Genomic DNA, 25,384 nt, shown 5'->3' with positions numbered 1-25,384 from the left:
TAGGTCTCCTGAGCAGCAAGGAAACGGATGAATCAGACCCTCTCCCTTAGTGCCCGACACCCTAGGCTCCAGCCCAGCCCCATTCCAGTTTGATGCTCAGGAAATGCCAGAGTGTGGAGAGGGCAGGAGGGAGAGAAGGGTGGGTATTGCCCCTGCCCCCCCCCTTTCTACTCTCAGTAAAAAGTCTGCTCCCACCTCCACCCTTGGGACCAATCTTGACTGGGTAGAAGGTAGAATAGGGCGGTAGGGGTACAGAATATCCCCAGACAGAAGTCTATTGAAACTGAGCTCTTAGGATCAAGATACTCACATCTGTCCTTCCCTCTCAAATCCTTGAGTTGGGGTGGGGAATGGGAAAGCAGGAACCCTGGTCCCATTCCAGGGGGGCAGAGACAAAAAAACAGGTGTTGGCAGCTAAGTCAAAAGGTTAGCTCTGTCCAAGGAAGGAGGAATACAAAAGAAATCCCAATCCTGGGAAAGGGTGGCTAGGTCCATGGATGGATGGATGTGGGAGGTGGGAGGCAGGGAGTACCCCCAGAGGCTCAACCACCTGCTGCCTGCTCCACCCTGCCCAACACAATCCCATATAGGATGGCCGGGGTTAGTGTGAATATGTCCAATGTGTGAATGGGGAGGCATTTTTCCCAGGTAGGGCTATTATTCCTCTGACCAGTAAAACTAGAAAGGACAGACTGAGGGAAAGGAAAGGTGGGGGAAGAAAAATGGGGATTTAAAGATCAACATTGTTCTGTCTAGTCCCAGAATGAAAGGGCTGCCGCTGTTGTCATCATCATGGGGAATGAGGTAGCGAGATTTAAGCAGGCTTGGTTACTGCTCCTCCTCTGAAGACTCCTGGGATATCCCTTCTTCCTCTTCTTTCTCCTGCAGAGAAGGAAAGCTACTGGTTGTAGAAGGATGGGAGGGGGCTGCCTGTGTGGAAGGGACAGGGAGACCAAGCTCCCACAGAAACTCCCTGTCTACCAGCTAGCTCCCCTCTCCACTTCCACTTCCTCCAAGGAATGGCCCTCCCCCACTCCCAGAAGCCACAGGCCTGGACACACCAGGAAGGGGGGCCTAGACTGCTCCCCCCCCCAACACACAACCCATACACACACCCAGCCCCCCCTGCATCCCAAGTGCTCTAGGGTTGGGATGACTCAGGGCTGAGTGTGTGGGTGACTCAGCACTCTTGCTGCCCGGTTTCATTCATAAAATGAGGAGGAATTTAAAGGGAAAACAGAACTCCCTCCACTTGTTCCCTCCCCTCCCCAGCCCTGCTGGCTCCCATAGCAGCCTGGCCTCTATTCCCCCAACCCCCAAGGCATTCTTTCCTCTCTACTACCATGGGGGAGGGGAATTCGGAGGGGGAAAAGGAAGTAACTGGTCTAAGCTCAGAGCAAACCTCCTAGGCAAGAGAATGCTAGGAAAAGGAAGCACTAAAGGAGGAGGAGGGCAGGGCAACCCCATGCCCTGGCAGGCAGTTGTGGCAGAGCAGAACTAGAGGAGATGAGTGAGTGGGCAGACCTACCCTTTATTCAGGGTCTCTCCCGGCCCCCACGGGTGCTGCCCCTGGTCATCCCAGAAAATCCCCACAGGGTCTAAACAAGATCCCCGGAATACTAGAGAGCAGGAACTGGCTTAAGGGGGTGGCCCAGAGCTGACCTTGGTGGAGGAAAGGGAAGTGAGTTCTGGAGCACACTCACAGGGTGGGAATTCGGGGACACCACACAGACCCAGGGCGGCCCCCATGCCAGGCAGAGACTCCAAAACAAGTTGCTTCCTGTTACTCACTCCTGGAGGTCTGCCAGATGCTGTTTCTCTTCTTCCACCCCCCACCCCAGGGGAGGGGGACTGTTTTGGCTGAAGACAGAAAGCCACTGGTAGTAGGACAGGGTAGAAGGAGGTGAGTGGGAGGAGGAGATGGAAAATGGTTACTGTATACAGCTGCTTATGAGACTATAGTGCCTGGCTTCAGGCTAACTGCAACCTTGCAGTTTATCAGGAGACTAACCACTACCCAGGGCAGTTTCCCCCATCCTTCTTCTCACCTAGAGGTCCCCAACCTTGACACTGATAACCATGGTACCCCTGGTTACTGCTTCCCCACTTTTATTGGTCTAGGGTAGGTAGTCCTTGAAAGAGAGATTGGACGAAATTTCTTTGGGAGGAATATAAAAGTAGGGAAAAAAAAAGAAAACAAAGATTGGGAGGAAGAAGACAGTAATGTGCAGGGCACTGACACTTGAGATTTTTAGCAGCATCCTGACTAAGCCAGATCCTAGAAGTAGAAGCGGGTGCCCAGTGTACAGTCTCCCCTTCTCATTCTCTCTTATATGCATCTCTTGTACTTACCAGCTTTTTGGGTCTACCTCTTGGTTTCCTCCCTGGTGCAGTGGTGGTTTTCTAGAGGGGAACAGACCCAGGAATTAAATAGCTTTTAAAAAGGAAGCAAAAGCTCTAATTTTTTCCCACAGGTGTGGTGAATTGATCCCATCTCTACAGGATAACTCAGAACTGTTGACATCTCTCCCAGGCTAGGTAGGACTTACCCTCTAACACTAGACATACACACATTCACATACACCCACCCCTAGCACTACACAACACACCTCCTCACTCCTTTTTCCTCCCACCAGAGACCTAAGCCTCTTCCACCCATGACTCAGAGGATATGAGTCGAGCCCTTTAAATAAATAAATAAAGCAAAAACAGCTTCTCAAAGCATATGTCCCCCCCCCCAAGTGTTTGGCCCCTTCTCTAGCTGTTCCTCCCCTTCCTTCACCACCCCCTCAATAACAGAATTTCCTGGGGGATGAATGGAACACACCCCCTCCTCTTTCCCCCTACACCCCAGATGAATCATTTCCCGTTCTCCCCAAGGCCAAAATCAGAAGGGGACTGAAGCCCCTCTGGCCAACACCAATCTCTTTCCTCTCCAACCCTAAGCAATAAACCATTTCTGCTTTAACTTTTATAAAAATTCTGTAAAAGACTATGAAATACTACTCTATAGCAACAGGTCTTCCTTTAAAATGTTTTTCATTCTTTATACCATCTGATCCTTACAAACAGCTGTGAGATAAAAATATTCTTTTATTTCTCACTTGACAAATGAGGAAACCAAGGCACATGTGCAATGAGGTCACACAGCAAGTAAAAGAACTAGAAGCCTCAAGTCTTCTGGTTGGAAATTCAGTGTCCTTTTCCACTAAGAATGATAGCTTCCATTTATATAGCTCTTGCTATGTGCCAGGCTCTTTAAAATTATCTTCATAACCTGGGAGAAGCAGGGGCTATGAATATTCCTCATTTTACAGATGAGGAACAGGCCAGAGTAAGGGACCTGCCCTGGGTCACACTTGAACTCAAGTCCTTCTGACTCCAGGCCCACAGCTCTATCCTGAGGTGTTCTGTACCCCTTTCCTGCAACAGGTCACTACGTTTGGTTGATGACGACCTAGACAGACAGACCCCCACAGCCTAGGTACACACACACATATACATCTGTATAAACCTTGCCTGTGTACACGTACAGGTACACACACTCTCTCTGCCTCTAGCAGCCCTTCCCACAGCCCCCATAAGTCAACATTGGGTCATAATAAGTTTTACAAAATTCTTCTGAGGAACAAACCCCTTAAGTTCCTCCTAATCTAAGCACCAGGAGACCAAAATTGCTGCTTAAGTGGGGGAAACCTTTTCTCTCCATGACCCCCTAGGAACTCACCCGGCCTTTTGCAGCTCCCTTGTTCTTACTCCCCTTTGGTCTGCCCCGAGGTCTCTTGGGAGTTGGTGCCTCACTGGGCTCCTTCTGGAGGAAGATAAGATGGGCAGAGAGTAGAAAAGAATGGGAGAGTGCACAGAAAGGACAAGGCAGGCAGTCTCTTACCCACCAAATAAACAATTACATTACATTTCCTAAGCATCGTGGAAGTCACAAATTTCTTTCCTTATAAGAAACTCAGGAAGAATGAGAGTTATCGAACCCAATTTACAGATTACTATTGCCCCTTAACACATACTCCCAACTGTTCCCTCACACCTTTCTCCATCTGTCCCTGATAGGAAAAAGAGGGGTAAGTAAAGGTAAAGAGGGAGGGAAGGATAAATTTAACTGGGGGGGAGGGGTTGGTACGCAGAGGCAAAGGAAAAGCTACTTTCACTAAAACTCTGGGGCTTTGCCAAACCACTTCCCCTAGGAAGAGAAAGTAAAGCCTGGGACCCACCCTACCTTGGAGGTCCCTACCTTTGCTGCTGAAATTTTCATAAGCCACAGAGAAATAAAAAGCTCATGAATAATGCATGGGCAATGAGGGAAAGGCGTCCCAGCTATGGTTTCTTCAGTCACCTGGGCTGTTTATAGCTACAGTCCAAGTAATCCAACACCCATTTCCCTGCCCGAGAGCAGCCAGCCACAAGGAGGAAGGTGACCATTGAGACAGTCAGGTGGCTTTGTAGGGGAAGGATGCTCAAGGGGGATAGGACAGCAGAGTGGCCAGCCTTACCAGTTAAGTGAGACTAGCCCAGTCAGTCTCCCAGCCATGGGGGACCCAGGGCTGATACTTTACTTCCATTCTTCCCCCACACAAACCTTCTCTCTCATCTAGAAACTATCTCTTGAAAGATTTCATATCCATTACTCATCCAATGACCCTGCAAGGCAGTGAGCAGGGATTTTGTACCATGGGCCTGTATCTCCATTTTACCGATGGGTTCCAAAATTAAGCTGACCTATGCTCAAGTCACAAAGTCTTCCCAGCTCCAGATTAGGAACAGAGAGGGCAGAAGTTTCCTCACCTAAGGTCCTCTTTACTTCCTTCAAAATCCACCTCACAAAGGGGTTTTAGTGTTTTAAGTTTACTAGCAGATGATTAAAGGGTTTGGACACCACCTACCAGATATTACAACTAGAAGGTTCATTTAGTAAATTGAGCACATTCTAGTAATGGCTAACATTTATTAATACAGCACCTACTATGTGCCAAGTGCTTTACAAATATCTCATTTGGTCCTCATAGCAACCCTGAAACATACATCCCGCTATCTTCATTTTAAAAATAAACTGAGGCAAAGAGAGATTAAGGGAACTTGCCCAGGGTGACAAAGCTAAGTAAATGTCTGAGGCCAGATGTACACTCAGGTCCTCTGGACTCCAGGCTCAGCACTCTATCCAAAGTAACACCTAGCTGCCTTGGCTGCTCTCCCCCTCACCTCCAAACCTGACCACCCTAGTGGTCACCTTCCTTCCTTCTGGCTGGGGTTGGCCAGAAAGAGGCTCATGGGCAAAGGGGAGTGAGTGGGTGTTGGATTACTTGAACTGCAGCTATAAACAGGCCACCTGGGATCCATCCCAAGGACAAAGGCTCACTTGGTCCCCGTTTGGCCCAAGTTCCCCATAGCCCCCAACAAATCATACTGATGCTTACAGGGTTCTTTCTTATCTTTCTTCCCTGGAGGATTGTAACAGAGCAACAGAAAATCTGTATTCTCCCCTCTCCCCACACAGAGGAGGGCTGGGGGAGTTGTGGCAGAGAGGGAGAAGACTGATACTTTCTCAGGGTCAGCATTGTAGCAGTAGGCATGAGAGAAGAGAGACTGAAGTCTATCTCCCTACTGGCCTTCTTTCCTTCCTTCCTCTGCTCCAATTTTCCTGGTATTCCAGATTTACTTTCCCCAGTTACCCAGAAGGTTAAAATGAGGCACCACTAGGTACTCATTCTCAGGCCCAACAGAAAATTATAGTCTAAGTCTCCATAGCCATATAGTAAAATTTACAAATAGCAAGATTTATTGACTATATAAAGGTGGGGTTCTAAGAGGGGTAATCACTTGTCAAATGTTGTAAAACTAATTAAGTAGGAAGGACATGACTTGAATCTGGTCCCCTGATTCCTAACCCAAATGAGCTTTCTACTGACAGAGAGGGGTTGAGATAAAAACATTTGACCTATCCCAGTCTTTGCCATTTTGCCCTTATTCAAACACCCCTAGAATGTGGGGGAAGGGGCAGGAAGGTTGGGAGTTGCTGATGCTTTCAGACACATCTTTACCATGCACTTACCGGGGGTTGTTTTCGGGGTCGGCCCCGCCCTCTCTTCTCAGACCCGTCTTTCTCCTGCTTGGAAGCCAGAGGCTGGCTGGACTTTGAACTAGATTCACTCATCCTCCCCCTTCTCTAATGAGAGGTGGTAAAGGGTAGGGGGATGATGGAGTTCTGGGTGGGGGATAAAATCATAAAAAAAAAAAAGGTTAATAAAAAACTCTTCTTGTAGCCACCTGCCACTATTCTCTTGTTCTTCCCTCCCCCTGCAGCACCAAGACATTCCCACTCTCCCTCCCTCTGTCCTAAGGATGGAATTCCCGGGCTCCAACCCAAGCTGGTTCCTCCCCTCCTCCCCCAGTAGTGTCTGCTATCTGAGCAGCAGTGGGGGCTGGACAGGATGGAGTTAATCTGTGTCTTATCTCCCCAGCTCAGAAAGGCTCTTTGTCCTAACCCCAGCTTCTGCCACCCCCACAGGGCCCAGGGCAGAAGTAGAGGCACAACCTGCCTACCAACCTGGCTTTTCCAGGTAGGGACCTGCCCCACCCAGAAGCAAAGTTTGGAAGAGGAAGGAAAGGGGATTAGGTAGCACAGAGTACATTCAGAATGTGCTCATCACCACAGTCACTTGGGACCCTCCCTTCCTCTGCCAAGCCTGTTTCACAGGAGAAAAGAAACTAGGGGAGAAAGCACCTCGAGGACGGGGTGTAGAGAAGGAAGGACTTACCACTATCACTATGCCTTGTGTGACCTTGGGGAAGCTACCTAATTTCTGTCCTCAGTTTCCTCATCTGTTAAAAATGAGGCTGGTATTTATGTTCCTGGTCCAGTTTCAGCCAGTGAACATTTGAGAATTATTCAGGGCCACAATAAAGCCCTGGGCCTAGAGTCAAGATGACCCAAGTTCGAATCCAAGCTTCAGAGACCTACCACCTGTGACCCTAAACAAGTCACTTAAACTGTTTGCCTGTTTCCTCAATTGTAAAAGGGCAATAACAGCAGCACCTATCTGGCAGGTTTATTGTCTGCATCAAAGGAGATAGTATTTGTAATGCTCTTAGCATAGCAGCTGCTATATAAATGTTTATTCCATTCCCCTCCCACCTTAAGAGACTCAAAGATCTATGCTCCTTCCTATCTCCAAAAGAAGGTCAAAGGTCCAAACATTCCTTTTTGTGTTCCAAGGAGGGAATTTTTGGAGGCTTAAAACTTCCAGAAAGTTCTAGAAACCTGGTTCTAGGTAATCTAGGCCATCCTGTTTGCCTGGTGCAAGGATCACGCTTTCAAAGTATCCTCTTAACTTTTCTCAAAGTTCCAGAATTGAGTCATATTCAGCTAGAGAAATCTTCTAAATGTTAAACCCATTATATCCCTTGCTGCAGAAAGGGGAAAATTTTCACAATTAGGCAGCCAAAAGGGTGATTATATGATGTGGGGGAGATCTAATCACGACCCCCCCCCATCTAATGGCAAATCATTTCCATTTGGAAGCCTCAGGCCCTTGTCTGTAAACTGGGGATATTACTACTACTGCCTACCTCACAGGATTGTTGTGAAGTGGGACCTGTGATTTCCTTGCCACAGGGAACCCCCAGATGAAGAAATTTCTTTCTCTAATGCAGATCTTAGAGAACTGCTAAGGGTGCTAAGAGGCTGAAGTAAAAGTGATGTGCCCAGGGTCACAAAGCCAGTATTTGTCAGATGTAAGACACGAACAAGTCTTCCTGACTTAAAGATGGTCTTTATACTAGTATGCCTCACCATCTCCCCTATTCATTCCTTAATGTAATCCTATAGGGGTGGGGAACCTGCAGCCTTGAGGTCACATGTGGCCCTCTAGGTCCTGAAGTTTGGCCCTATGACTGAACCCAAACTTCATAGAGCAAATCCCCAATAAAAGGATTTGCTCTGTAAAACTTGGACTCAGTCAAATGGTTGGACCCAAGGACCTAGGAAGGCCGCATGTGACCTCAAGGCTGCAGGTTCCCCACCTCTGTACCTTGAAGAAAGGAACCAGAGATTGGAATCTCTCTTTCCCAGACTTAAAATATGAACGTCATAGGTATTATTCTATTCTAAGTTATTATTGTTTTGAAGTTACAGATGGGAAGACAGAGGCTAAAAATGATCATCAACCAGTCACATAGTGGGGGACTCCAGTCTCTTGTCCTCCCAGGATTAATCTTTCAGGAAAGGCTCAGGGAACAAGCAATCATTTGCCCCAAATTCCACACACTTTCCCCCTGAACACCCAACCTGATAATAAGAATCAATTTTCCTTCATCTATAAAACAGGGATAAGTAAATGCAATGCTTATCCCTGGAAGATCAAATAAGATAATGGAAAGGGGTAGAAAAGAAGAAAAACAGACTTACAGCTGAAATGGATATTGGTCTGCATATGAGGAACTGAAACCCAGAGTTTAGAAATGGCTTGATCAAAGTCATACAGGTGAAATGACAAGAAGTAGGCTTTAATCCAGGTTCATACTCCAACACCATCCTTCTTCCTACTGGACCACATTGCCTTTCCATTTCTAAATGCCATTAGACTAAAGAAACTAAAAGTTTCGAAACTTTAATTTTTTTGTTGTGTTTCTAAGAAGTTTTTTTTTAAAAATAATTTTTCCAGTACATACTCATATGTACACAGATTTTAAAACAAAACATGTTTTGTAAACTAATCTCAATGGATTCTGAAGCCCCCTCATCCTTCTGCCCTGGGGAAATTCTCTCCACAGCAGGTCTCTGCCCTATTGGTAATTATTCTATTTTATAACATTTCAGATTTTGAGATACTTTTAAACTAGGTGGTTTGGTGATTTATCCTGCTTTGTAATTACTGGTTTGCCTTGCTTTGTAATTAGACAGTGATTAGAATCTTATATTACACCACAGGTTTCCGTTAAAAACTAAACAAAATTAATCAGCTAAATGAGAGCCCAACTCATATGAAATCTGGACCATCTGCCCCATCCCTCCCCCAAGTTCCCACCCAGGAACTGCAATTCACTCAGTCATCCTTTTAAGTCAGCTCTGAGCACAAACACCTGCTTGTTCTGGGACAGGAGGTTTGGGGGGTGGGGGTGGGGCTTGAGGTTAAGGAATGGGGGACCAAGCCCTAGCCCCTTTTAAGTATCTTCCTGCTTAGTCATGCCTGAAACCTTTGAGACCCACTCCCTAATAGCTTGGGTGACTTTAACCCAGTCCAACTGCTCTTGCTAAGCTCATACAAAACGTGTGTGTTTCTACTTCCTGGGAGAATAGAGAATCAAATTCAAATGAATGGCCTAACGAAATAAATTAAGCCATTCCACCTAGAAGTCCTTTGGAATGGCCCTTCCAACTCCTGTAATTTTACTAATGAGAAAAGTGAGGCCCAAGTTGGGTGATAGGTGTTAAGTCAAAAAGTGGCCTGCTGAAAGTCAAAGATGTGACTCTCTTTACTTCCCTTTCACAAGTGGAATCACACTACCTGGGTGGGAGACTTACACACCCCTCCTTCCCCAAGGAAGCTGGGCTTGTGCAGAAACCAGGCCATCAGCAACCCGACAGACAGGCCAGATGAAGGGCCAGCCTCTAAAGCTTTTGGGGAAACCTCATTTCCAGGCCTTCTGTTTCCCACTGAGTTAGTGACTACAGAACACTTCCCCACCCCCAATACCTACTAGCCTGCCTCTACACCCCACTCTAATTGGGGGTCACCTGTCCCTTTAGGGGTGTAAGGGGAAACAATAGCTGAGTGTTGCGGGTGAGTGCCCCTTCACACCCCCCCCCAAAACCGGGGGTGCCAAAAGGGCTAGTTCTAACAGGGCCCAACAAAGCTGAGAAACCTGTTTGTGGGGGCGGGAAGGCTGGCCTGGCCGAGTCTGGGGTGAGGAGCAGCAAGCGCAGGGTCTAGTCTCCAGGCGGGGTGGGGCTGGGTCGGCTTAAGCCCCATTTACTCAAAAGGAGCCCCGCCTCCTGAGGGAGGGGGGAGGGCCACAAACTGGGGGTAGGGGCGATTACCCCTCCTCCCCTTCCTCCTTCACTACCTTGACTTTCCTTTCCCTCCACTCCCGTGGGGGGATGGGCACGAACCGACGCACGTGCCCACTCTCTCCCCCTCCCAGCCCCAGCTTCTCCCTCGTGCCCTTGCAACTCGAGTAATCCCCCCCTCCTCTCCACCTCCACCACCAGGTCCGGGTGGGCTCCGATGCTTTGCAAAGAGCAGCCCATACCCTTATTATTATAAAGCCTCCATGCAGAGCGGGAGGTGAAAGCGGGAGGTGGGAGAGGCCAAAAGCACCAAACCCCGGCTTCTCTCTCTCCCGGGGGGCTACCTGCGGGCGCGCGAGTCCCCTCCCCCCAAACCTCATGCGCCAATCCCCAGGTTTCCGCCTCTGAGACCCGGGAGGTGGCGTGCAGAGAGAAGCCCCCTCTTCGAATGCGGGCCCCCCCCCCCCAACCTCGGCAGCCGCTCGCGCAGCCCGGGAGCCTGGGAATAAAGCCGGCAGCGCGCGCGCTTCCCGCCCCCCTCCCCTTCACGCGCGGCGGCGGCGGCGCCCCCCGCCCCCCTTCCTTCCCTTCCCCTCCCCTCCATCGACGGCCTCCCCGAAGCCGCAGGCACTCACCGGCAGCGGGCCGGCTTGGGTGCGTAGCTCCGGGTTGCGGGGGAGCAACGCGGACTGCGAGCGAATGACCTCGCTAAGCTTCCCTGCTCGGGCTCCTCCCGCCGCCGCCGCCGCCGCCGCCGCCGCTTGTTGCAAATGCGGATCTGAAACCGGGAGAGAGAAGAGAAGCGCTCAGAGACCGCCGGCCTCGTGCTCCGCCGCCCAGGCCCCCGCGGGGTATTTATGTGTCACATTCGGGGGGGGGGGGGGGGGGGGGCAGGGGGAGGGGGGGGGGGGGGAGGAAAGGGGGGGGGATAAATAAATATAAATTTTAAAGAAATCAAGGCAAGAGGCAGGAAGCCGGGTCTGGCCCGTGCATTTCCCCCCACCCCCAATAAATAAATAAATAGAAATTATTTAAAGGGTGGTGGGTGGGGAGAAGGAAAAGAGGGGGAGAAGAGGAGGAAAAAAAGGTAGAAAACCGCCCGAGCAGCAGCCGCGAACTCACGCCCTCTTGGAGTGGCGCCAGCTCCAGAAATAGCCCCGGCTCACACTCCCAATTAGAGAAGCGCAGCCCCGGCTCAGGAGAGCTTAAAAAGAGAGACCGGGGGGGTGAGCTGGGGGATTTAAAAAGGCGGCCTCAGGCTATCGTGCTAGGTGGGCACGGATGGGGGTGGGGTGGAGGGGGGTGGGTAAGTGTGGGCCTGAGGGATCAGGTTTCGAGGTGGGGGCGGCCCGGTTCCGGGCTTGGTGGGTTTCTTAGTACCTGTCTCCACGTGGTCCTGGGGTTGGGGGCTGAAGGCGCGTGGTCGAGTGTGGGGTCTGGAGGTGGAAGTGCGTTACTACGCACTGTTCGAAGAAGCCCTGGGGTTGTGGTTCTTGGGGAGGGACGCACATGCCCGATTGGATAGTCTCTTTCCTTTTCCCCTCCCCTTTTCCCCTCCCCCTCCCAGTTTCCCTTGGTGAAACTAGGGGTCTCTTTTCTTGTTTGTTAGGGGCAGTTGTGAGCTGGAGAGGCCGGGGTGGTGAAGTGAAAAGGGCGCCAGGCTTGCAGCCAGGAGGTCTTCTCTGCCTTTTATCGGCTCTAGGACTTAGAGGAAGTCAGTGTTAACCTCTGTGGGACCCAGTTTCCTCATGCGTGAAAAGAGGGACTTAGACTAAACCATCTCTAGGGTCTCTTCCAGCTTTATTCTAAGAAAAAACAAAACAAACTTCAAATTCTGCTGTGGAGGTGGAACGGTTTGGGTGGGACGATCCTAAGTATGTGGGTGGGGGGATGTACAGGTATGTACCAGCGTGCTTAGGCCGCTAGCTCCCCCCCCCCAGTAGGTGCCTGCAGAGTGTTAGCTAAACACTGAAACACCTGTTAGCATGGCCCCAATAAGAAAAAAAAAACAATTAGCCAATTTATGGTTTATCTCCTTATAAAGTACTCCACTTCCCTAAACTAAGTTAGGTTGTCTAAGGGCTTTATTCCTCGTCTACTTGTGAAAGGGTTGACCAAAGTTTGGCTGACTGGTGAAATTCGAGACGGTTTGAATTAAAACGTGTGTGAAATCAAACTGTAATTTATTAATGGACACTAATGTCTTGTAAATTGTTAGGCGAACAATTAGACTGTTTGCCTAAAATGTAAACCAGGGAATGTCCGTTGGGCAGGTGACCTGGTCATTGTTTCAGTTTTTCTGGGGTTCCTTGTGCCTGACATCCTTCTGTATCCACCCCTACCCCCCAACCCCATAAAAACGGGAGGCGGAAACACTTTGAGGATGGAAAGAAGGAGGAAGAAGTAGAAAGTCGCTGGCAGCGAAAGGGACAGACCTGGAAGGGAGAGATGGCGGCTTTCACTCCTCCCAGACCTTCGGGCCCCTGAATTCCTGAAGGAGTCCTCACTACCTCCTGTGATGAGGGGTATAGCAATGCGGGACTCAGTGACACACTCAACTGTGACTCATCTGTTTCTTTTCTTTATTTCTTCCTTCCCGTGTCATTCATTCCCTGGCCCTTTCCCTTCGAGAAAAAAAAAGTTCCAAGGAAGAAAAACTCAAATCTTTAAACCAAGAGTGATAGTGAGGGACCCAGTCCTGGCGTGGGAGACTTCCATCTTTCTTTCCCCTACCTTGATCTGGAAGTTTTTTAAATGTTTTTTTCAAGCTGGGGGAGGGGAGGCACTGTGCAGTTGGCTGTAACTTTGGGTTCTAAGGAGATGAGCTTTATTAGGAGGAGGAGATTGAGTTAGGGACCGTCATCCTACAAGGGGAAAAGAAGGTCTGGATCATTTCTCCGAGGTTCAGTGCCGGGAGATCTGGGAGAGGAGACACCAGAGAACTATTCTCAAGTGGAGAAGGGCTAGGGAGAAATGAGGTTAAGAGCCGAGCATGGGACCTGGACCGTTCCTGGGGGGTGGGGAGGGTGGCAGCCCAAATCACATATCAATGGATTTTTAAAAAAACTGAATCCCTTCCTTCGGGGAAAGAAAAAAGAAAGCATTTTTACACAGGTGAAATCAGGTCACATTGAACACCAAAGGGCAGCTTTGAAGGCTGGGAAGGCAGAGTCGAAATCACCAAAAAAAAAAAAAAAAAGGCTGGGGGGAGAGGGGGGTGGTGGGGAGTAGCAGCCCCTTCATCACTAGACCCAGTCTTTCAGAGAGTGGGGGGCGGGGAATGGAGAGTTGATTGTATATGACCCTCTAGGCGCTTTTAATAGAAACTGCTGGAGCTTCCTCTTTCTTTTCCCTTCCCTTCCCTGCCCTCCTCTTCTCCCCCTCCTCCTCCCCAGTCATTGACTAGAGCAGCAATGTTACATTCCCAAAAGTCCTGAATTGGGAGCCATTTTGTTGTATCCTAAGGATTCATCTGTCCTTGAAGAATGTGGTTAGTTTCTCCAGTTTCTGCTGGAGAGTGTCTGAGGCTGGGGTGGGGGTGAAGAGAGCTTGTCTGACCTAAGGCTATTTTAGGTTTCCTCTACACCCCCTTCCCCCTTAAAAGTGTTTTAACTGCTGGAAGTATGCATCTTCCTGGCTTCCTGTGTGGCCTGGAAAGGGGGAGGGGCACCTCTGCAAAACAGGCAACCTGATGTGGTATGCCAGGAAACTGGGTCCTCCTGGTTCTGCCATGAACTCAATAAGTAACCTTAGAGAAATGAGTGTCTTCCCTTCTTTGTGTCCCGGTTTCCCTTTCTGTTAAAAGGAGAGAATGGGGCTACTAGATTATCTCTAGGTCTATTTCAGCTCTGATATTCTGGGAGTCAGAAGAATCCAGTGTACATTAACTTCAGATAATTTTCCCATCCCTCCTTCCCAGATTTCCTGTGTCCTACTTGTCCTGAATTCATTCAGTTCTTCACCCAATACTGACTACTTTACTATGTACCAAGCCCTGTACCAGGTATTTTAGCAGAGTATAAGGAGATACCTAGCCCTCAGGATCCCTATAATCAATCCAAAACATACCATGATTAAAAAAAAAATTAGGAAGCAGAAAGGGAGATTTCGTAAAATATTGCATAAAAAAAATGTTGGTGCTGAAGTAGGAAGCGACTAATTTGGAGTCTGAAGACAACTTTCCTGTATCACCTTGGGCATTTAATTTACCTTTCTGGGCTTCCATTTTCTCATCTATAAAATGGCAGGGTTGAACTGAGTGATCTCTAAGTTTATTCCATGTCCACATCTATGATTCCATAATCTGAATTTTAATCCCAACTCTGCTAGTGTATTTGCTGTGTATACTTGAGGCAATCATTTCCCCCTCTCTTTGGGACTTAATTTGCCAATCTGTAAAATGAGAAGTTTGGACTAGATATGGGAGTGGGGATCCTGTGACCTCCAGGCCACTTGTGACCCTCTAGGTCCTCAAGTACAGTCCTTTGACCCAGTCCAAACTTCACAGAACAAATACCCTTAATAAAGATTTGTTCTGTAAAACTTGGATCTTTTGAAGATCCCTTAAATTGCATCCAGCTCTTAGCCTCCTAGTACCAAATTTGATCAAATGCTTCCAACTCTTAGGAAGGGGAAAGATTATTTTTGTGAGTTAGAGTGGGCTTCATGGACAAGGTAGGTCTTGAAGGATGTATAGTGCCTAGTCCATAATAACAATAGCTAGCATTTATAGAAAGTGCTTTACATATATTTCATTTTATCCTTAACAACATCTTTGGGAGGTAGGTGCTATTATTATCCCTATTTTATAGATGAAGAAACAGACTGACAGTGGTTGAGTGCCTTGCCCAGGTTCACATAACTATTAAGTATCTGAGGATGATTTTGAACTCAGAACTTCTTGACTCCAAGCACATGGATGTTTAGCAGTAAGCACAAATTAACCAAAAGTTTGTTAAATCTATCAAACTTGGATAGAGAGAGGAGTCCTTTTGGGGCAAGAGAAATGCTGGTAGGCACATATGAACAAAAGTATGTAGAATTTTCTGTCAGATGAGGGGAGAGGGAGAAGGAGTGGGATGCTTACTTTGGTTGGGATTTAATCATATATAGTGGTTCTGGCTCTATTCATTGTGATTTTACCTTGTTCATTTTTTATTTTGGTAATTTAATTTTCTACTCTCTTTCAAAAAATCCAGTTAGCTGAATATAATAAGATGAAAGGTAATAGGGATAAATGCAAAGTCTTATACGTGTGTTTGAGAAATTGACTTTACCAAGGTGGTAGTGGGGGGAACAGTCTGAAAAAGATAAATGGGCGTTTTAGTAACTTGCATATTCAACATAATAATGTGACTTAAAAAAAAAAAACCATTCATCTCATGCTGCATTAAGAGAGGCCTGGCTTCCAGGAATAAGAAGATGTTGGTCTCTCTCCATTCTACCTTGATCAAACCTCATCTGTAATATGTCTTTTAATTCCAGCTGCTATCACATTGTAGGAAGGACATTGATTTCTAGAACAAGATAGCCAGAATGGTTAAGAACTTTTGACTCCATGTCATCCAAAAGAATTGTGGCAAATGAGCCTATAGAATGGTCAAGAACTTTTCACTCCATGTCATCCAAAAGAATTGTGGCAAATGAGCCTGTAGAAGAGAAGATTCAGTGTAGTGGGTACATGATAGTTGTCAATAAGTATTAAGCATTTACTCTCTGCTATGTGCTGAGGATACCAACCAAAGCAAAAACAAGGTCTCTGCCTTTAAGGAGGTTACATTCTTCTTTTTTTAGTCTTAATAGTACTTTATTTTTTCTAATTACATATAAAAATTGTGTTTTTCTAATTATACATTTTTGCATTCATTTAAAAAATTTGAATTTCAAATTTTTTCCCTCTCTCCTACACCTCTCTCCTTCCTAAGACAGTAAGCAATTTAATATAGGTTATATATGTGCAATCATGTAAAACATTTCCGTATTAGTTGTGTTGTAAAAGAAGAAACAGACAAAAAAACCCCCACAAAAAATAAAGTGAAAATAGTACACTTTGATCTGAATTCAGACCCCATCAGTTCTTTCTTTGGATGTGAATGGCAATTTTCCTCATGAGACTTTTGAAATTATCTTGGATATTGCTGGGAGTAGCTAAGTCATTCATAGTTCATTATCATACAACGTTGCAGTTACTGTGTATGTTTTCTTGGTTCTGCTCACTTCACTGCATCAGTTCATGTAAGTCTTTCCAGGTTTTTCTTGTCATTTCTCATAGCACATTCTAATGGGGAAGACAATATATAAACAAATTTGTACATACAAGATATGTATAGTGTAAATTGGAAGTAATCTCAAAGGAAAGACAAGGGGTGGTTGGGGAGGGAGGGGAGGAGACTAGATGAGGAAAGACCTCTTATAAAAGGTGGGATTTGAGCAGCTGAGTCTTCAAGGAAGCCGGGGAATTGAGGAAGCAGAAGTAAGGAGGAAAGTCTGTCTCTGGATCATAGAGACCAGAGAGTAAAGAAAATTAGAAGGGTAATAAAAGACCAGGTTGTGAAAAACTTTAAAAGCCAAACAGAGAATTTTTATATTTGAATCCAGAGATAATAGAGTTACTGGAGTTTACTGAATAAGAGGTTGACATGGTTAGATCTGCATTTGAGGAAGATCGCTTTGGTAGGTGAGTGGAGGATGAACCGGAGTGGGGATAGATGTGAGGCAGGACAACCAACCAGGAGACTGTTTCAGTAGGCCAGGTGTGCTGTGAGGTGAAGAGGCTTTGTACCAGCATGTCAGAAGAGAGAAGGGAACATGGATGAGAGATGTTTCAAAGGTAGAAGTGACAAGACTTTGGGAAGACCCAGGAGCCATCCATAGAAGTTACAAAGAGGCAAATTTAGGATTGATTTCAGGAGAAATTTCCTATTAGAACTATCTAAAAGTGAAATTAAGTGCTTAGGTAGTGAATTCTTCCTGGATTCACATCCTATCTGACCACCAAAGCTGGACCTCTCAATGCCCTCCCTTTTCACTTCTTGCTCAGGGAACAAAAATCCACACTGCCATTATTCCGATGGCTACACTCATCATCTTTATGACATCTTCAAACAAAACACCTTTCCCTGGTCATACACCTTACTAGAGTATAGAGTCAGTTGTGGAATAGTGGTTAAGAGAATGACCTTGAGACCAGGAAGGCCTGTATTCAAGTCTTACTTTGGGGGAAAATGCTTATATATGTGTATACATGTGTATATATGTGTGTGTGTGTGTGTGTGTGTGTGACCCAGAACATGAACATGACCCAGAACAAGTCATTTAAGTCAGTGCTCCAGGCATCTTAAGACTAGACATTTCAGAGAGGATGCCACCTTCAGTGGTAGAGGGAATTTCCTCACCTGTAAGTTCTCTGTAGTCAGTAAAGTCACAAGGCCAATCCCTAAACTTACTAAGGTGTGAGTTCCTTTTTTCCACCTTTGGCCTAATGGCCTTCTTACCCTGAAGATACCTCCACCTCCTCTTCTCATAGATAACCTAGTTCCTGCCCAGAACCAGCCACAGCTCACTTGTCTTCCAGCTCCACTCCTGACCTCCAACCTAGCATATCAGGGATAGCAAACTGACCAGACAGGGTAACAACCTCATGTCCTTTGAATCGGGTACATGTGTGTGCCTGCTTGTGTGTGCATTTTTCTGTCTGTAAGTGTGCATGAACTGGCATTTTCTGATTCCTCCAAAATATTAGAAACTATATCATATAGAGGAATCACATCAGTTGGTAAAATCAGATCTTAAGTCAGTCAGTTATCTGGAATCTCAATGAACTGGACTTCCTTCTTTTCCCTCCTCTAGCTCCATTTTCCTCCTTTCTTCATTCTAACCCTCTGACCCTGTGAGCAGGGATTGTCTTTTTCTATTTGTATCCCCAAGAACTTAGCACATAGAACTTAATAAATACTTATTCATTCATTCCTCCCTTTTGCTTTTTCTCCAGACCTTTTTTTTCTCTTTCCTTCTATCCCTTGCTTTTCCCTTCTTTTCCTCCTCTCTTCCTCTTTATTTTTTTGTTCATTCTCTCTTCTGTCCTCTTTTATCCTCCCTATTTCTTTATCTTTAGTGACATTGGTCTTCTGGTTATTCCATGAACGAGACACTCCATCTCTGACTCTGAACATGTTCTATCGCTGTCCCCCATGCTTAGAAAGCCCTCCCTCCTCCACTCCAGCTACTGACCTTCCTGACTTCCTTTAAATCCCAACTAAAATTTTTACAGGAAACGGTCCCTAAGCCCTTTTCATTCTAGTGCCTTCCCTCTATTAATTTTCTCCTATTTATCCTGTATGTACCTTACTTTGTATATATTTATTTGCATGTTGGCTTCTACATTAGATTGTAAGCTCTTTGAGGGGAGGGATTTCCTTTTGCCTCTTTTTATAACCCCTGAACTAAGCACAATACCAGACACGTAGTAGATACTTAATCAGTGTTTATTGATTCTTTAATTTCTTTCTGTTTGGCTCCTTTTTACTTTCTCTTCTTCCCTACTTTTTTCTTTTTCATTTTTCTTTTCTTGGCTACTGCATTGGACTGTGAGGAAAAGGAAACTGATGTCAGGGACATTTAATAAACATACACTGTTTTTAAAGTGTGAATAACAGGGCAACTGTGGGTTCTGCCATTATTAGAGTGTATGCATAATTGTTTGCTTATTATCTTATTAGATTATTTTATTAAACCGTGAGCTCTTTGAAAGCAGAGGCTATAGGGGGCGGTTAGGTGGCAAAGAGAATATACCATTGATCTTGCAGTCAGGAGGATCTGAGTTTAAACCCAGCCTCAGACACTTAACATTTACTAGCCGTGTGACCCTGGGCAAGTCACTTGACCTCAGTTGTCCTGCTTTCCCCTCTCCAAAAAGAAAGATAAAAACTATCTCTGATGCTTCCCTCAGCTCCTGTCGCAGAGTAGGTGATTGATAAATATTTAGTGATTGACTAATTTTTACTATTCTAGAGCCAAAGAATCTCAGAGCTGGAAGGGACCTTAGAGATTCTTTAGTCTGTCTTACTTATTTTCCTCATGTGAAGCTGAGGCCTAGAAATGATTTGCCTAAGGTCATACAGGCAGGTAAACTGGGATTTGAATCCAGGTTTCTTTATTCCTAATCTAGTTCTCTTGCCACTCAACTACCTCCTGTGTCTCCTCAAAAGAGAGCATTCACATACCAAAAATAATGGTCTAGAGCAGTCTTTTTTTTTTTTTAAAGATTTTAGGGAGTCTATGAAGTTGGATAAGAGGAAGAAAAAATCCACATCTTTATTTTCCCTCGGTTATAATTGAATTTAGCATTTCCTTCAATTATGAATTTAAAAAATTACTCTGTGAAAGGTTCCCTAGGTTTCACCACATGGTCAACACAAAAAAAAGGAAAAAAGATTGTCTATCAGATCCTTACTAGCTGTGTGACCCTGGGCAAGTCACTTAACCCACTCTGTCTCAGTTTCCTCATCTCTCAGATGAGTCAGAGAAGGAAATGGCAAACCACTCCAGTATCTCTGCCAAGAAAACCCCAAATGGGGTCACAAAGAGTCAGACACAACTGAAAACACTGAACAACAGCAAAAATCACATCCTTAATCACCCAAGAAAGATTCCAGCATGTTTCCTTGTAGCAGGATGCTGAAACCAAAAAGGTGCTAGAGACAGGGGATAGGAAACATTGATGTTGGAATTAGAATACTTGGAGTCCCAGCTCCAGCACCTAACCGCTATGGACAAGTCCCTTTATCTCTCTAACCTCATCTGTGGAAGTGGGAATAATAACTTGCACTCCCAGGGCTGGGGTGAGAAGAGAAGCCATTTGTGGTGTATAAATATTAGTTACTGCCAGCTTTGTAGACTCCCTGTCTTCATTCACACCTCAGTCAAGAACTTCCTCCTTTGCCAGGTGTTTCCTTGTTACTCTGCCCAATCCCACATCCAACCCACCCATTATTCATGTGTTCACCTTCCTCTCTGTAATGACTTTTCATTTACTTACTTCTGTACAATCCTTGCATACTTCTGTACCTCCAGGAGAATGAAAACTTCTTGAAGGCAGAGAAAGTTTGGGGGTTTTTTGGTTTGGTTTGGTTTTGTGGACCCAGCACCTAAAACACAGTGTGTGTATGAAATAAATTCAATGAGTATTTGTTGTTAAGTTGAGTATGTATATAAAGCATTTTAGAGGTCCCCAAGAATTATACAAACACAAACTATTATTATTTCTCCTACTAGACTGTAAACCCTTTGTGGACATAGCAAGGATATCTCTCATTCTGCTGGGGATCCCCCATAGCACCTTTAGAGGCGCCTAGTTTGCATTCAGAATTCCTTATTAAATAACCAGGGGAGGGAATAGATGAATATGAATGAAAAGAAAAGATCTGGGGAAAGTAGGAGAAGTAGAGTGCGAGGCTGGAGAGTGGTATTTGGGCATTGAAAAGGGAGCATTTGGAAAGAGGGATGTGTGTACAGTAGCCAGGTTTTCCCCTTCCCCCTGGAATTTTTCCTTGGTGACCAAGCAGTTTATCTCTTGGAGACCATCTTACAGATGGATGGGTTCTGAACCCATCGAATCACTTTTAGAGGCTCTGAGCTGAGATGTGATGGCTTGGTGTCGTATAAAGAACCCTGAGTTAGAAGTCAAGAGACTGGATTCTATTCCAGACTTTACCTCTAATTTGTGTGTGACCTGTGAACCTGAATTTCCTCAACTGTAAAACTGAGGGAATGGCGTATTAATGGGCTGGATGATTCCTGTTTACCCTAGGGCTGAGAGCCTGAGTTCAAATAGCTCAATAAGCCAACATCTCTAGGCTTCATGTTTGTCACCTGAAAAATGATAGGGTTAGAATAGCTGTCCTCTAAAATCCTATGACCCTATGAATTCTACTAATCTGTGAACCTTGAGCAGGGAGAGGTTGGGGAAGGGAAAGGAGAGGGGAACCTGAAATAACTCTAGGTTCCTGTACAATCCTCTTCATTAAGTTCCTGGCTTCTCCCTAGCACTTCTCCCACCCTATCCATGCCAAAATAGCATTACATGACATGTTTGTTACAGCTGGTATCTTTTCTTTTCTTTTTACAAAATATCTTTAATTGATGCCCTTTGGGTCTATATCACAATCATTTTCCACCTCCCTGCCTATTCAGATATTGAACCCTCCCTTGGGAGAAAGAACAATTAAGCAAAAACATTGGCTTCATAAACCTTGTCTGACAAAGTACATCATAAATAGTAGTCTCCCGCCTCTCTGCAGTGAGGGAGGAGGTTAGGTTTTATTATCTTTGCTGGTTTTCACATTACTCAGTTCAACTTCCTGTTTAGTGATTTTTTTTTTTTAATGTATATTGGTATACTCATTCCGTATAGTGCCCTCTTGGCTCTGCTTATTTCATTCAGTATTGGTTTATGCAGATCTTCCCATGTTTCTCTGTATTTCTATTATTTCTTACTGGACAAGGTTCTTACATTCATATTCTACAGCCATCCTCTGGTGGATAGGCACCCACTTTGTTTCTAGTTCTTTGTGGTCATAAAAAAAAAGCTGCTATGAATATTTTTGTCTATATTGGACCTTTGTTTGAGTCTTTGGCTTCTGGGAGTAGGAAAAGGGAAGAAAGAGGAATTGCTGTTTCCTCCATGAGACCTCTGATCCCCCCAGTTGCTAGTCCTCTCTCCCTACCCCAATTGCCTTGTATTTATTTATTTTGTATATGCTTATCTGTGTAATAAAGGCAGTTTATCTAGTAGGTAGAGGGTCAGCCTTGCAGATAAAAAGAGTTGGGTTCTGGGTTCACCTCTGACATTGATTGGCTATGACCCCAGAACAACTCTGTAAGACCAAATACCAACTTGAAGAGAAGACGCCAGCCTTGGTGGAAGAAGTTTCTTATTTCACCAAAATCTCAGGTCCATTTCCTATCCCTGAACGTGTACTTGTCTCTAATGATAGAAAGTAAATTCCTTGAAGGCAGGGACTGTTCCATCTTTTTGTCTTTATATCAAACAGTCAAACATTTCCCCTTCCCCATGGCCTAGCACAGTCCCTGGCACAAAGGACACTTAAAATGCTTGTTAATTGATTGCTTATTTCCATACCTGGATCATAAGCTTCTTGAAGACAGAGAGAGACTCAGTCTTAGAGTCTGTCTTCTTCCTGGCACCTAGTATAGGACTGGGCCCTTTGTCAAAGCTGAGTAAATGCTTGTTGAATGAGTAGATAAATAAATGATCTCTTGTTTTTTTGAATATTGTACAGATGTGTCAGAGGGTTGGAACATGGGGTTCTCTGTATGCCCATCCTGCTGACTAAGTTTTTATGTCCTGTTCAGGCTGTCTTTTTCCCAGATGTGGGCTGTGAAACTTCTCTCCTATTCCTTGGTATTACTGGGACAGACTTGGTATTCAGGGAAATGAATGAATGAATGAATCAGAGGCACTTATTAAGCGTTTACTATATGCCAGCCACTGGAGATACAAATAAAAAAGCAAGACAACCCTTGCTGTCAGAGAATTTCTATTTCTAAGGCAAGTAGGAGAAGACAACAAGTAGGGGATGTTTTATGATAATGATGAAGAAAGATATTTTTGCTTGGAGAGAAGGGAAAAGGAGGACCTCATCTTTCTTGCCTTCAAGCCTGGACCTTTTCCAAAACTTGTCAATCAAACCAGGGAGCAGCTTAAGTGCAATGGAAAAGAGGGCTGAATTTAGAATCTGGGGACCTGAGTTCTAATCCTATCTCTGCCATTTATTACTAATATGACCTAAGGCAAGACACTGCTTTGATTAGCTTCTGGAACCTCATTTGAAAAATAGCTTTGATTTTGCATGATTTTTAAAGTCCTTTCAGTTGTTAAATTCATTATGTTGGGTGAACCCTAGCTACTAGAGACAGCAGAGTATGATAGGAAGGGCAATAGAATGGCAATCCAGTTAGTACTACTGACTAGCCCTGAGGTATTAAGCAAGGCTTTGGGGCCTCAGTTTCTTCATCTCTCAGATGACTTGGAAGAGTGTGTTGAGTCAGCTCCAACCAAATCCTGCCTAGAGAGTGACTGTTAAGTTTTCATCATGAGACATTTACCCCTCAGTATGAGCAAAACTACAGATCAGAACTTGATTTATTGTTTTGTGGATTGTCTAGACTTGTTTGTCCTTCATTTTCAAAGAGACATCACAGGGGATGTCTTGACTTGTGGGTGAATTGGATTTAAGTGAGGCAGAGCTGCATAAGTCATCAGCCTCACTCTCTCTTCCAGAGTTATGGAAATCCACTGGCAAGGTAAAAGTCAAAGATCACTGGTGATGGCCCAGGATGCAATGGGACAACCGTGGCATCTTAGATGCCTAACCAAGCTCTAATGCGCCACAGGGCCTGCTTCAGCTGCTTCCATGGCCTTTGGGATAAATTTTTCTTTTTCTCCTGTTCCACTGGGGGAAATCTTTGCACGCTTGGGGTAGATACCCCACTAACTCACCAATGGGTTTGAGCCTCATTGGTTGCCCTCAATGTGGCTTAGACATCTGCTGAGATGGTGTCTGAAGTGTGGCCACTGTATATGCTACAACTTCTTGGAGCCACAGGTGAGAGTTTGGTGAGTGGTGGATACCAAAAGTAGATGAGGAGCCTTGGAAAGCACTCATCAAGCCCTCACCAGAGGTGCTAGTCCTCCCTGAATAACCCATACACCCTAACTTGTGAAAGTGGTACTATTATATACTAAACTTTAAAAGTATGTCATTTGTATTTTTTTCTTCATTCACTAGCACACCCCTGACGAGATATATGGCTTGAAAAGTAGACAGCCCTATAAAAAGGTAAGGTATTATCATTACTAGGCTGACAATGATCTTGCATTTTTAGCTGCTGGAAACTTCTTATTCTGACTGCAAATCTGTAAATTGGAGGGTATTAGACTGGAATGGAGGAAGTGATTAGAGATTACTCCATAGAATGGATTCTGATATGCTGTTCATCTCAGGTCCAAGAAAAGTAAGTGGGGTTTGGGGGAGTGGGATGGGATGGGAACACAGAGATTCACATAAAATCTGGGGCCACTATCCTCACTCAGGTGGTAGGAGAATCCAGAAGTCCTAGGATCAAAGGAATTGGAGCTGAAAGTGAAATGAATCCCCTTTTACATGTGGGAAAAGTGAGGCTTTAGAAAGGAGAAATTGATTTTTCTCAGGATAGCAACTAGTAGAGAGCAGAGCTGGGCATCAAACCCAGGTCCCCTAACTATAAATACATTGCTCTGTACTCTACATCATCCTGGTTTCCCTTTAGACAGGCAGGTGTACTGAGGATAGTTCAGGAAGAGACACTAGGCTGCAGGGAAGGGAACAGAGACTCATTTTTTTTGTGTGTGTATCTGTGTATAGGAGAGTGACAGGCATATTTCGATATGTCCTAATGACACTGCCTTAGCTACTGGGCAGTGCCAGGTGGGGCTTCCTTGGGCTGCTGGCAGTGTAGATTTCTAGGTCACTACACAGAGTGCCCTGCCAAATCCCAGGCCCTGCCCACAACTGGGCCCCTGAAGCCAAGCCCCTCCTCCCTCTACTTAGCCTTCTAATTCCTCCCCCAGGGCAGATTGGTCCTAGTTTGCACCCTTCTCACTCAATCCTCAAGTTCCATAAGGATCTCACTTTGACCCCTTGACATGGCTGTGAAGAACACCTGTATGTAACAATAGCAGCCCCCCAACTAAGGTACCTTTATTGCCACATCTAGGTCTTCACCATTTCTTTAATAACACAAAATTAAGCAGGATCTATAGAGATGGAACTAGAGAAAAATCTCCTTGTTTGTCTAGTCTCTACTGGTGATCCCTGGAGATAATGGGGGGGGTAGAGGAGGAGGGAGCATGTGTTTGGGGACATTTCTTCCTTACTCCATGGTATATCCGATTGGTCTAGGCACAACTAAGTTGAAAAGGGGAATGGGCAATTCTTTACCTTAGTTCTGGCCCCTATCTCCATCCAACTCCTGGGATCTATCCAAATTCATTGGAAAAAAATTTTTTTAATTTAAATTTTAAAATTAAAATTGGGGCAGCTTGTCAGCTCAATGAATGGAGCACTGGTCCTGCAGTCAGGAGGACCTGAGTTCAAATCAGGTCTCAGATGCTTAACACTTACTAGCCATGTGACCTTGGGCAAATCACTTAACCCCAATTGCCCTGCCCTCTCCCCTCCAAAAAGCAAAAAAAAAAAAAATTAAAATTTTAAAATTCAATTTAAAAATCATTTAAGCACCCACTTTGTGTTGTCTTACCTTGTATTAGACTCTGGAGAAAAATATAAATTTTACAAAAAACAAACC

General features: G+C 45.3%; 1 protein-coding gene and 1 long non-coding RNA gene across 5 annotated transcripts in view; one reads left to right on the top strand and one right to left on the bottom strand.

Annotated features, from left to right (window-relative positions):
* HMGA1 (high mobility group AT-hook 1) overlaps positions 1–10,796 on the bottom strand; it is an 11,300-nt gene extending 504 nt beyond the window's left edge. The window contains exons 1-5 of one of the 2 annotated variants that reach the window (XM_069073480.1): positions 10,654–10,796; positions 6,062–6,214; positions 3,728–3,811; positions 2,353–2,403; positions 1–882 (exon numbers count right to left, since the gene is read on the bottom strand). The exon at positions 1–882 is cut by the window's left edge and continues 504 nt beyond it. In XM_069073480.1, coding sequence (XP_068929581.1) covers positions 829–882; positions 2,353–2,403; positions 3,728–3,811; positions 6,062–6,163 — 291 coding nt within the window. In that variant the 5' untranslated portion in view covers positions 6,164–6,214; positions 10,654–10,796 and the 3' untranslated portion in view covers positions 1–828. Of the gene's footprint in view, positions 883–2,352; positions 2,404–3,727; positions 3,812–6,061; positions 6,215–8,416; positions 8,442–10,653 lie in introns of those variants that run through there. The other variant, XM_069073481.1, reaches the window with a different exon arrangement.
* The window catches only part of LOC138150095 (uncharacterized), a 32,760-nt gene continuing 18,095 nt past the window's right edge, over positions 10,720–25,384 (top strand). Inside the window, exons 1-2 of one of the 3 annotated variants that reach the window (XR_011165509.1) lie at positions 10,720–10,869; positions 23,827–23,877. This is a non-coding gene — a long non-coding RNA (uncharacterized lncRNA). The remainder of the gene's footprint in view (positions 10,870–23,826; positions 23,878–25,384) is intronic. The other 2 variants (XR_011165510.1, XR_011165508.1) reach the window with 2 other exon arrangements.

Source organism: Petaurus breviceps, unplaced genomic scaffold (genome assembly GCF_028583685.1).
Source record: "Petaurus breviceps papuanus isolate PSGF00001 unplaced genomic scaffold, PetGlider_PUasm1.0 90865, whole genome shotgun sequence".
NCBI classification, from domain to species: domain Eukaryota; kingdom Metazoa; phylum Chordata; class Mammalia; order Diprotodontia; family Petauridae; genus Petaurus; species Petaurus breviceps.
This window is presented reverse-complemented; position numbering and strand designations above follow the sequence as displayed.